The sequence below is a fragment of the Echeneis naucrates genome, chromosome 4 (assembly GCF_900963305.1).
Source record: "Echeneis naucrates chromosome 4, fEcheNa1.1, whole genome shotgun sequence".
Lineage (NCBI taxonomy): Eukaryota > Metazoa > Chordata > Actinopteri > Carangiformes > Echeneidae > Echeneis > Echeneis naucrates.
In genome coordinates this window covers 14,136,801-14,149,197 of record NC_042514.1, presented here as the reverse complement: position 1 = coordinate 14,149,197, position 12,397 = coordinate 14,136,801, and the positions used below count along the sequence as shown (strand labels likewise).

At 43.4% G+C, this 12,397-nt stretch overlaps 2 protein-coding genes across 4 annotated transcripts in view; both read left to right on the top strand.

Annotated features, from left to right (window-relative positions):
- Nucleotides 1-5,369, top strand: part of suco (SUN domain containing ossification factor) — a 38,803-nt gene extending 33,434 nt beyond the window's left edge. For both annotated transcript variants that reach the window (XM_029499753.1, XM_029499752.1), the window contains 3 exons: nt 771-862; nt 1,681-1,736; nt 2,182-5,369. In XM_029499753.1, the coding sequence (XP_029355613.1) occupies nt 771-862; nt 1,681-1,736; nt 2,182-2,754 (721 nt within the window). In that variant the 3' untranslated portion in view covers nt 2,755-5,369. The remainder of the gene's footprint in view (nt 1-770; nt 863-1,680; nt 1,737-2,181) is intronic.
- Nucleotides 5,370-5,930: 561 nt separating this feature from the next.
- mysm1 (Myb-like, SWIRM and MPN domains 1) lies at nt 5,931-12,198 on the top strand. 2 transcript variants are annotated; one of them, XM_029500203.1, is made up of 20 exons: nt 5,931-6,025; nt 6,229-6,304; nt 6,386-6,456; nt 6,857-6,931; nt 7,029-7,113; nt 7,289-7,387; nt 7,544-8,063; nt 8,163-8,400; nt 8,832-8,962; nt 9,068-9,171; nt 9,260-9,337; nt 9,415-9,497; nt 9,597-9,651; nt 9,735-9,785; nt 10,627-10,701; nt 10,789-10,977; nt 11,067-11,199; nt 11,305-11,410; nt 11,514-11,571; nt 11,673-12,198. In XM_029500203.1, exons 1-20 carry the CDS (start codon nt 5,970-5,972, stop codon nt 12,009-12,011), a joined length of 2,622 nt encoding a protein of 873 aa, XP_029356063.1. In that variant the 5' UTR covers nt 5,931-5,969; the 3' UTR covers nt 12,012-12,198. The 2 variants fall into 2 exon arrangements, with proteins under 2 accessions (XP_029356063.1, XP_029356064.1); XM_029500204.1 differs by having other exon boundaries at nt 5,960-6,025; nt 6,232-6,304.
- The last annotated feature ends 199 nt before the right edge of the window (nt 12,199-12,397 follow it).

Below are 12,397 nucleotides of genomic sequence, written 5' to 3'. Positions count from 1 at the left end.
CCAGCTCTCTACCCTCACAAGGGGGGGGGGGGTGGGAGTTTGCTTGACCAGTCTACTTGCCAGTCTACATGTGTTTTGTGGATATGAAGAAGGCTTAAGCATGACTTGAGGTATCCTTTGGTGGGTACTTCAGGAGTATGGGGTGTATGGCCCGCTACTACAGGCCATTCAAACTCTGCACTCTCGGAGATAGGAGCCTGGTTCACATTGCCAGGAGTAAGTCAGACCCATTCCTGGTCAGTACCTCTGGGTTTTGTTCACAAGTGAGGGGAAAATGGAGCAGTAGATGGACATATGGATCAGCACAGATCAAATGGATCAAACTGGTCTGTTGCAGTGAAGATTTATCGATTCTTCTACGTTCCAACACTCAGCTCTAGTCATGAGCTGTGAGTAGTGACTAAATGGACAAGGTTCTAAATAAAAGCAGCCAAAAGGAACTCCCTCCGTAGGGTGGCTGGGCTCAGCCATAGAGATAGGGTGAGGAGCTAGGACATCTGGGAAGAGCTCAAAGTAGAGCTGCTGTTCCATTGAGAGGGGCCAGTCAAGGTGGTTAGAGCATCTGTTTTGCATGCTTCCCAGGTTCCTCCCAGGGGAGGTGTCCCAGGCACGCTCATCTGGGCAGGAACCATCTGTTGATGGGATTGGGAACACTTTGGGATCCTCTTAGACGAGCTGGCGGAGGTGGCTGAGGAGAGGAGTATCTGAGCCTCCCTGCTGAGACCCTCAGGTCCCAAACAGAATGGAGTGACATTATTTTCTTTTTTTAGATGCTTCTCCTCTTACGATGATATGAGCCTGAAGAGGAGGGTTGCCTGTCCGCTGGTACGTTCCAAGTCGTTCCACCTGTCCTCTACAGAAGGTAAGACCCCTCCACCCACGCACCCACTCTAAGAACACACATGTACACACTGTACCAAGGTCACTCTCCCAGTTCATTGTAATACTGTTTGTGTCTTCCTCTGCCATTGCCATTACTTCATAAGCAGCTTTGAAACTTGATACATAGCTCACTGCAAAGCTGCCATTGTTATTACTGTAGACCCTATCAAGCCAAGCTATGTCACACTGCTGCAGCCCTTGAGGTATAACTGTCCACATCGAAGCCATGCCCACTTTTTCCAGCTCTCCTTATATCTATATCATCATTGTTTGCTCTTACACATGGCCGTTCTTAGTGGCTGATATCCATGGTGTTGGTGGTGCCCTAAGCAACACAGAGACTTGAGCGAGCAATAAAAGAATGAAGGCTTTTACTCATGAAACCTAAAACTCCCTCTGCTGTTCATTATCCCTCAACTGTGTGTGTGTGTGTGTGTGTGTGTGTGTGTGCGCGCGTGCGCGTGCGTGTGTTTGTTTGCCCTTGAGGGCAAATAGCTGTCATTGCCAGCTTGTGCCCACATGCAGGCTTAAGAAGTATAATAATAGACCACGATGCTTTGCTGGCTCATGGTAGACATTTGCAAGTAGTAATAAGTAACAAACTAACACAATGCTTTTTTGTGAGTTTAAATGTAGTTTTTTTTTACTCTTGTGAAACTATTTGCGATACCGTCTATGCAGACATTTGACTGTGATTTAATTCATAAAACTACTTGCAAGGTCACTTCATGCTTGATACATGAATGTATTCCTGTTTCCCATTCCATCATTAACCTGACCCCTTTCTCCCCTCCCCAGTAGGTCCAGATGACTTGTACATTGTAGAACCTCTAAGGTTTTCTCCAGAGAAAAAGGTACAGTGTCTGTTCCAACTGGTGCTGTTGGCTGACGGCCACCCTTACTTTGAGTCCTGTGTTGTTTTCTAGTGTCAGTCAGTCTTTAACATAAGTGCGTTGACGAGCTGATGGGTGTTCAGCCCTCTCGGTACACCTGATATGTCTGTTAACCACTTGTTTGCTGACACTGTGGGATAAAAGAAGTCTTGACTGATACATATTTTAGCACAGCAATAGTGTCAATTGTAAGCATTGAGACAAGTAGTTTTTAGTGACATTAATCCAGGAGTCTGTCATTCCCTATCCAATGTTCCCACCCTTGTCTGACCTGTTTGTGACATCTGTGTCAAGCACAAAAGTGGTTAATTTGACTTCACACTGTTAGATGTAAACTGGCTTTATTTGAATATTTTTCTTAATAATTTTCTCTCTCTGTTGTTTTTTTGTTTGTTTTTTTCTATAGAAAAAACGCTGCAAGACAAAGTCATTGGACAAGGTTGAGACCCTGAAGGCATCCGATCCACCTGCTTCACTCACAAATGGGAGCATTAAGTGTAATGGCTTCCACCCATGTCTCCCTGCACTGCCTCCTCCTCCTCCTCCTCCTCCTCCTCCTCCTCCCCCTCCTCCCCCTGCTCCCCCTCCCCCCCAACTTGCCTTCACCTCAACAAAGGAGTCGTCATCATTGCCCACTTGCAGTTCTAAAGAGATCCCTTCAGAGACCAGCAGCTGCTGCTCATCCACCCACTCTGAGGAGTCCTACACAAGCCGCCTTCCCCCTCCCTCTCCCACCTTCCCTCCCACGGGGCTGTGCAATGGCCTCAGCCTGAGTTATCCCCTTCAGCAGCCCCCAGCCAAGTCCCGTCAGGAGAAACGCTCCACCAAGCGACGGAAGTCACGGCAGACAGAGCTGCAGTTTCCACATGTGTCTGGAGGGGGTGTCAGTTCTCTGCCCAGCCTGCAGCAGCTAATGAAGGGAAACAAGGAGATCAGCGTAGGAACCATCAGGGTGACAGCAGTTACCGGGCATGTCTGATGAATTCCCACCTCACATTTACACAACTTTATCCACATGATCACACATGCACACATACACGCTGAGTATATGGTAGCAGACTTGTGTGGACATGAGGTCTTCTGCATCCCAAAGAACCACATTTCCCATGAGCACCCAGGCCGACCGTGGAACTGATGTGGCTGTGGCAGCAGTAGCTCTCAACATCATCCAGTCCTCATCCACTCCTGTCAAAGACCTGTTTACGGTTACGTGCCTTTATATCTGTTCTAGACCTTTTAATGCTAAATACCTTTGTTGGTGTGGACAGAGAGAGAGACACAGCGGTGGGGAGTGAATCATTAATAGAAGTCAAATCCATTAAAGTGTGTTTAAGAAGAAGTTTTTTCTAACATGGAAGCACATTGTCCCATGACAGCTTTTGTCCCCTCCAACTCTGAGCACAGTGAGGAGAGGTGCTGGCCTCGACTCCACATTCCTTCACCTAAAGGGAGCATCAAGAAGAATTAGGTTGATCTTTTGGGATGAATTGTGTTACTGTGAGAAAACTGTGGCGCATGACTAACTACTTCTCTTATCCTCATTTTCCTCTTGTCAGCCATCGCCATCTGTTTATCTTATCCATTCTGTCTTAGTATTGCATTCTAACATGACTGCAGGTGTTTGTAATGGGACCACTGTTAAACATTCATGTCCACCAGACTCTCCTCTGTCTCTGTCAGTCTGCTCCAAACTGACCATCAGAGCTGAATGAAGAAAACACATTGGAGTGGGGTGGAACTGTCTTTACGCAGTAGTCTTTTTTTTACTAAATCTTATGTTACAAATACAGCAGCAGCAGCCTGTAGATCCTGCACGTTCACTGCTTGTTTAGTTTGGGCTGGGCCCAAAAAGGTTGTTCACACACCAAATGAGGAAAGATTGTATTGTTAGAGGCCTCTCTGTGAGGATAGAAAATATCACCTTGGGCTTAGACAGGCCAAAGCCAGGCTTATTTTTTCTTTTTCCTGAGCCATGCTCCTCATTATTGTTTGTGGTGTGCTATGGAGGCGTACCGCAGATAGACGCTGATTAGCACAGCTGAATGTTTACACTTCCATCTCACACAAACGCATAGATATGCACACCCTACTGGGACCCTGCAGTTGAGTCTGACAGATCAGTTTTATTTATGTATTTATTTATTTAAAGTACTACAGATTTTTATAAGATAGATGCTGGCTTGCCAGTCTCTCAGTCCCGCAGCGTCACAGTAGTTAATCCATGTGGGTGTATAACATTGACATTTACTCACTGGAAATGACACAGGGTCCCGATGGACGGCTCATCCAACCTTTTCTTTGTAACATTTTATCATGAGCTCAGATATAACATTGCATATAATTCTGTTTGCCTCAGTCGGCCAACAGTCAACTGTCCTTTGCATCAAACAAGACAGTGACATGAAATGTAACTATTGATTGTTAACAGAACATGCGTATGTGGATCATCACGCTGCTGCTCTTGAATAGGTTCAGAGCTGCTGGGTGGTTGGAGGTAGTGGGAAGGGCTAAGCTGTTCATGTCCTGTCTTCTGTGTGTTTGTTTCACCATCTATATTAGGTGAACTAACTAATTTTATGACTCATGACTAAACTTTGAATATTTGAAACGTGTTCACATGTGAAAAGGAGGTACACAATTTTTGGTTTGTTTTTTAAATCAGGAGATTTAAAGTATCTTTCTGTATGTGTGCAATTTCTGACTGGGTCTGTGGTTGGGCTTCTGTACATTCTGACAGAGACATAGGACTGTCTAATTTAACGCTCTCATGAGAGTCTTATCTGATCAGCTTCTGCAGTGCTGCTTTGTCTCTGCGTATCTTCATCCACCAGGGTCACCTCTGAACCCATTGCACGACTTCCTCTTACTTTTATTCGCCACTCTAAAATGGGAACACATTAGAGTATCGAAATCCTTTACCCATCTAAATGCATGCTTATCTAAATAGCTGATCTTTCTGTCTGCACTGTCATTGTGCATCAACTCAGTTGTTTATTTTCATGTCACTGCTCGTTGACTTCATATGTTTCCCCCACCTTGGATGATAAATGTGATCTGTGATGAGAAAGACATGAATTGCTGTTAAATAAAGGGAATGCAGCGAAGATGGGTTATAATTCAAAACACTATTAATGTGATCTTTTTTTTTTTGTTCCACAAACTGAGCAAATAGTGAGTTGATTTTTTTTTTCACCCTTTTGAATGTGTATGATATGTTTGGATGTGTGTAACAGTGACTCTTAATTTGCTGTTGATCTATGTCTGAGCATCTGTGTTATGAGAGACTACTTTTGAATCTACTTATCTGCATAACACAGTGAATAAGGTGAAAGTCCTTGGTGAGAGGTTTTAGGAGCTCAGTGCACTTTGTATGACTCATGCCTTTCTTGTTTTTCTTACCTTATATGTCAAGTGCTATCCTTTCTCTCTCTCTCTCTCCCTCCCTATTTTTCTGTCTGTGAGTACTCTAAAGAGCTGCACAGTATTTTTGAGCAGGAGTGAGTTACTACAGTAACTGTAGTGCCATTAGAAACTGTGAATTTCTAAATAAACCCTTTTTTTGTCGTCTTTCACTATGCCTTGGGCTTTTTTGTGTATGTGGTTCATATTAGGTGCACACATTCAAAATTAACCCTCCAGCAAGAAAAGAAAAACGTTCACATATTAACTGCAGAGACAGACCGACAGCCACAAAGTGATATCAAGAATGTGGGACTGGTTTGGATCCCTGAAAGTCATCATTCATTATGTTGCCCTCAGGTGCTGGAGATGTTGCACAGTCATTTACAACTGGAAAGGTTGACATCACATTGTGAATTAGTTTAAAAAAAAAAAAAAAAGGATGTTGATTCCCTCAAAGCACAGGGGAGTTATAGTCTTAAAAAAAATCATTTTACTGAATGTTTGTTTTTCAAATAAATGTTACCAGTCACTGCAATTGTATAAGAGATCTGTGTGCAATAAGTCTGATGCAGAATAAATAAACACCCGCCACCAAATTAAAGTGTTTTTTATATAAATGTATAATATCACCTAATATAACTGTGAAGTGAAAAGGGGGAGATGAACATCACAGCAGACAGTCGCTGCTGTACTCCTTCCGGCCACCAGGGGCGCTGTGAGCAAAGCTGAACACTGTTTCCGGGTCATCGCCCCTCTCCTTCCCTCCTCTCCTCTGTTTATGTTTTTAGAAACATGGAGGACGAGGTGGATGTTGACATCGAAGGATACGAGACCGGGAGCAATATGAAGTAAGCCCGCTCACCTGTTGCAGTCAGTCCATGTACATGTACTCGGTCGGACCTTGGTATTGTAGTCCTGAAAGCAGGGTTGCTGTTTTTGAGCTAAGCTGTGGGACTGTGTGTGTGTGTGTGTGTGTGTGTGTGTGTGTGTTAGCTCCTCGGTACTCCGACTCTCCGTGATGTGTTCACTGACGAGCTGTGTGCGTTTCTAGCAGGGAGCTGGACGGAGCCGGTCTGGTCCAGGAGCAGTTCCTGCAGTCCGGGTGGGCCAGCAGCGCCGGGACGCTGGTATGAGTTAGTGAATCCTGCTGGTTCCAGTCCGACTGTGAAGTTTTTGTGTTACACTAAGTGTGTGTCTCTGTTGTGCAGCCGTGGGAACTTGACAGCTCCATCAGCCCGGAGAACAGAGAGGCGATAGAGAGGATGTTGCTAGAGGAGCAGTATCCTTTGACCGACCGTGAACACACCACACGACCTGAGGACACCCAGCAGGGCTCAGCGACCTGGCTTTGGATAATATTTACACAAAGTCATTTTACCAGAAACAAACTACGCCTACTTTCATTCAGATGGTTCACCACACATTTTTAGTCCCTTAAAAGATGGAGGGCACATATAAAATGTGTTGTAACTCCTGCATCTTTCCCCTGATTTGGATGTAAATGCCTTGAAATTAATACTTAAAGCACATCTTGATTGTTTCATTTCAAATACATTGTGGTGGTGTAAAGAGGTGAAATGCAGAAAGTTGTGTCAATGTCAAAATATTTATGGACCTGACAGTACATAGTTTGGAAAGCAGTTGCTACCATATCTGTTTGCCCTGACCCGTTCTTGTAGATACTACCTGACAGGTAAGAAGATACCTAATCATATTTGGGAAAGTGATGCTAGCACCAAGCCCCGGGTAAAAAAGTAAGTCTAATCTTTATTCAGCATTCATATTAGCAGAATGCACCCCTTCTTCACATTGTCAACATTTTTGTCCTGCTCCTTTGTGTTGGGTGTTTAGCTCTCCTGCCAAGACCTCAGCTGCAGCCTCTGGAGCCTCTTCCCGTTGGTCAAAGCAGGAGAAAGACCTGTTTGAAGAAGGACTAGTAAGCTCTGGCTTTGCTCTTTGTCCAACAACCATAACTTATGTAATGTTACAGCCAACATTTCTCAGTCCTCAGACTATTAGCATGCATTATCTAGACTGTCAAGTTTATTTGAGTGCATTATACATGCATTGATTGAATATATTAATATAGTTTGTTTTTTTTTTTCCCACAGGCTAAATTTGGTCGAAGGTGGACTAAGATTGCCACATTCTTGGACAGTCGCACTGTTCTTCAGGTGAAGAGCTATGCCAGGCAGTATTTTAAACAGAAGGTGAGGAAACGCTTCCACCACATACAGCAGCTCTCAGGGCTACATGTTTAAATAATGAACTGTTTCTGAAGAAGTGTTTTTCACACAGCCAGAATGCATTCCTTGGAAAGGCTTTGAAAATAATGAAGGCAATTAAAAACTCTATCTGTTTTTCAGGCAAAATCAGAACCCACAATTCCACCTACCGAAGCACTCCTGCACCCCCCTCAGCCCACATCCACAGATACATCAACTCTGACCAACACTGTCCGCATAGAGAAGCTCTCTGACAATGAAGATGAGGATGTGGATGTCACTGATGGCTTAAGTGATGATGATGACGCTGGTGATAAATGGCAACCTGCAGTCAAAACAGAGCCAGACCAGCTGATAGATAGCAAGAGTCAGACAGGCAGCCCCACAGAGATGCAGGAAGAGGTTGACAGCACTCAGGAGACAAAGGGTCACCACAACTGCATCTCTATTTCTCCACAAAGTGATCAACATTCATCTTTTTTGTCTGTCTCTAAAGAAGCTGTTGTCACCAAGAATGACAAGACAGCGTGGCCTTCGCTAAAGGGGCCTCAGACAGAGAGTGAGTCAGACTCTAAACAAGTGAATGATGAGCATGATAGTCAGATCTCCCAGATTCAGAGCTCAGCACAGACTGATCAACTAGAAGAAGCCTGCAGTGATGGTATGAGCAATCTGCATTTCTTATCATCACGCCCATTCTTTTATTTGCATTTACTCTAAATTGCTATTGTTAAAAATTCTGTCATGTTTTGCCTCCCAGAGTCTTCTGATAAGATTGAGCAAGCCCTAAGTCAGGGCTCAGAAGAAGACCCGGCTGATGCAGAGGAGACTGAGGATGAGGACGAGGAGGAGCTAAAAGTACCAGAGCAGGAGATCACCATGGACAAAGAGACCATCACTGAGTATGAGAAACAAGCTATCCCAGAGTTCTTTGAGGGACGGCCATCCAAGACTCCTGAAAGATATTTAAAGATCAGAAACTACATCCTGGATCAATGGTATGAACCGTAGGGATGTCACCATATCAGAAATAGTTACTACCAATGCCATTAAAATGTCTTGGTACCAAAATCAGTACAGTAGAGAAAAAAAAACGAAAATGCCAGAGGCTGCTGTTCAGTGTGCTAACACACATTAACATGTATATCCATGCACTTGCAGAGTATATTCATGCACATACATGTGTGTATTCCCTACAAGTCGCAGCAGACCTGTTGCCGTTGCTGCTATCGCCCCTTGTACAATGTCAGGCCAGGACACTTTTACTGTTATGCTGCTCACATCAGTTTAGAAGAATCCCATCCATGGTCCCACAGATACCTACTGAACCATTACTTGTAGTACTGTCTGAAAAGTTGATGTTGATTGGTTTCTAAATCACACAACAGCTATGCAGATGATGTGGGTTTTTAATGTCTTTGTTCCCCAGGTTGAAGAGCAAACCAAAGTACTTGAACAAGACATCTGTTCGCCCGGGCCTGAAGAACTGTGGAGACGTCAACTGTATTGGGAGAATACACACCTACCTGGAGCTGATCGGTGCCATCAACTTCAACTGTGGTAACATTGTTGAGCTTATCGCAGCATTTACTTTCATTTGCTATTTATTTTATTTTTATCTTTTTATCTACCAGTTTTCACTTGGAGCTGTCTGTTCTCTCATAGAGCAAGCAGTGTATAATCGTCCAAAGGTGGTGGACCGCTCCAAGCATAAGGTGGCTAAAGATGTACTGGAGGCTTATCAACTTGCCCAGAGACTACAGAGCATGGTAGGTGCTCATAACCTCTGATATTTAAAGCCCAGTTATTTCCACTACAAGCTTGTAAGGCTTTTAGGTAACTGCTGATTGGTTGTAGCGGACTAGGAAACGCCGTGTGAGGGACGTATGGGGAAACTGGTGTGACGCGAAGGATTTGGAGGGACAAACATATGAGGTTTGAAAGCACACACATGCCATTATTGTTCACTGTTGCAGAGTCGCAAACATATTCACTGACCCTGTTTCCATCAGCATCTTAGTGCTGAGGAACTTGCTCTGCGGAGAAAAGAGATGAAGACGCAGCCTAAACCCTGCAAGATGTCCAGATACAGAGGGTGAGCAGGATGGGTTCATGCAGCATGTCCTGTATTCCTCACAGTCTTGTCCTTCTACATATATTTTATAAGCACTTCTGGTGTCACTCTTCCTACCAGGTCCTTTGATCCCTTCCAGCTGATTCCCTGCAAGTCTTTTGGGGAATACGTACAGGTTAGTGGGATTCTTAGCATTCATCAGTTGTGTATGTTTTTTTTTTTTTTTTTCTATCACACTCTTCTTTCCCATTCTCCCAGGAACCGTTCCAGGTTATTGTGTGTGCCGAGACTCTTCTCATCATGGACATGGTATGCTCCACACACAAACACACATACTGAAGGTGTTCTCTTGACCTGATAATTTCAGAGACCTCTATTTTCCCTATTTTACATCAAAACAACAGAAATAGTATTTTTCAAGCCTCATTTCTTTCTTTCACCTCCCTCAGATCAGTTTGTTTTTATTTAACACAAGCAGGCTGAACTTTCAAATGTATTATTTTTTCTTTCAGGCTTTTTTTAATCAAACTACTTTTATTCCAGATCCGATCAGAAAGATTGTTATGTACTTTAGGCAACCAAAAAAATGGTTTCTAAATATTTTCTTGTCTGTCCTGCCCTCACTGCTTTAAAGGGCCTCAGTTGTTGAATCAAGTTGGTTCAAAATAAAATATGAAAACTAGAACACATTCAATATCCGTATATATTTCTGTGAGTATCAGACCAGGCACCTTTAGCAATGCTTCATTCCTAATCATTTAACATGTGCAACTTCATCAGGTGAAAATAACAAGTCTTGTGAGATGAGTGAGAAAAGGACTAAAATGACATCTTTTAGTTAGATGAGATTGACTGAAATGTTAATTAAAATGAATCTACTTTCAAAGACTAAAAAAACCTATCGAAAGACTTAATTGAGTTGCATAAACTAAAAGTCGGCTAAAATACTTTAGGTTTCATTTAGACTTTTAGTTGGCTACTGTAAACTGTGCCAAAAAAATAGTATATGATGGACTACATATGACAAAATCTAATAAGGGCATTTAACACGACTAAAACTAAAAAGACAAAATTAACACTAGTCTTCACCATGAGCTTATGAACTTTTTTGACTTGTTTCTAAATCAATTAAATCCACTGTGATCCTCAGCATGCCCATGTCTCACACGGGGAAGTCATAGGTCTGCTAGGTGGAACTTTTAATGAGGAGGAAAAAGTGTTGAAGGTAGGCTTTAAAACAACTGTAAAAGATGAGTATAAATAATGAATTGCCTAGACACTTTGAAGTTACTGTTCCCTGTTTTGTGTGTAGATCTGTGCAGCAGAGCCATGTAACAGTGTAAGTACAGGTTTACAGTGTGAGATGGACCCGGTGTCTCAGACGCAGGCCTGTGACGTGCTGTCGTCCCTGGGCCTCAGTGTGGTGGGCTGGTACCACTCACATCCCTCTTTCCACCCGAACCCCTCAATGCGGGACATTACCACACAGGACCAGTTCCAGGTAAGATGAAAGGATGAGAGACACTACGTACAATTTGATCTGTGTCTATCTGTATCTGTACTGCATTTCTTGTGTGCTGATTGACCCAGAATTATTTCTCACGTGGCGGAGCCCCCTTCATTGGGATGATAGTGAGCCCGTATGACCCAGCCAATCCATCAGCCCACTCACAAACCACCTGTTTGTTGGTGAAAGAGAGCATGGAGGCTTCCAGCCCTCAGAGTACGTCTGTCGCACACAGTATTTCATTTGGGATTGAGAGCGTTTGAAATCAAAATGGCAATATAAGTCAAATCTTTGGCTCAGTGTCTCTCTCTTCCTCCATAGAGCTGCCCTATAGATTTGACTTCCTGACATCACCAGACATACCAGACTGGGTCCAGACAATGAGGAGAGCTCAGTGGATCATCCAGAAATACTGTCAAACACCTGGGTGAGTGAGATTCAAGCCTGTAGTCGCCATTCAAATGCTGATTCCATTTTCTTGTGATATTTTTGGTTGTGTGTCTAAACTACGAATCCCTTAATCTGGTCAGGAGTGTGCAGATGGACAGACTTTTCAGGAAGGATTCTCATCTCACCTGTTTGGAAAAGGTCAGTCTCACAATTCTGTACTTCCTGACAACTTCTTTTTTTGCCTTTTTACCTATCCTTTTGCTATTGTCATCCCATTTCACTAAACCTCCTCCCTTTAGATGTTGTCATCCCTGGCTAGATACCTGGAGCATCTCCCAGATGAGGAGGGACACCCCTTCCTCTCCCAGATTCAGGCCTTGTTTCAGTCAGATTTCATCGCCAAGCAGCAGCAGGAAGCAGCAGAATCTTCAATTACATCGTCCGGACCAGTGGACTCAGATGACTTCGCTTTTGATCATCTGATCAGCCAGGAGCAACACCAGGAAGGAGGAGGAGACTCTGATCAGGATCCTGGCAGAGCTTCAGGCAGTGGTGTACGGACCAGCACAGAGACAAACAGCACCACAGTCCTACACCTGGGCTCAGTGTTATCCCCTGAACATGACTATTTACTCTGATGGAGCACATTTCTCTCATGCATTAAACTGCAGCCATTCTTTTGTGCATACAACTTATGAAGCAGTATTACAAACTTCCCTGTTTGTTTGTTTTTCTGTATATTAAAATCTTGTATGTCTGTGGGGTGTGAGAGAAATTACCACATTTTCTTTGTATTTGCAAATGAAAATAAATGGTTTTTTTATACTGCGTGGTCTTCTTTCACTAAATTTATGGCTTTTGTTTTAAAAAAAATATTTCACATTTGCTGCACCACACAGAAGGAGTGCAATATATCTATCAATAACAGAAGCCCTTTGATGGACAGTGCATTATAATCAAAGACATGAGGTTAGGTTTAGACTAACATTGTCATAGGAGGACCTGAACCACAAAGACCAAGACC

Excerpts from the sequence above, each read along its gene's own strand:
- mysm1 (XM_029500203.1), top strand. The coding sequence starts at position 5,970 with ATGGAGGACGAGGTGGATGTTGACATCGAAGGATACGAGACCGGGAGC. Across the intron at positions 7,114-7,288 it reads ACCTGTTTGAAGAAGGACTA|GCTAAATTTGGTCGAAGGTG; the intron begins GTAAGCTCTGGC and ends TTTTTCCCACAG. Across the intron at positions 8,401-8,831 it reads AACTACATCCTGGATCAATG|GTTGAAGAGCAAACCAAAGT; the intron begins GTATGAACCGTA and ends TTTGTTCCCCAG.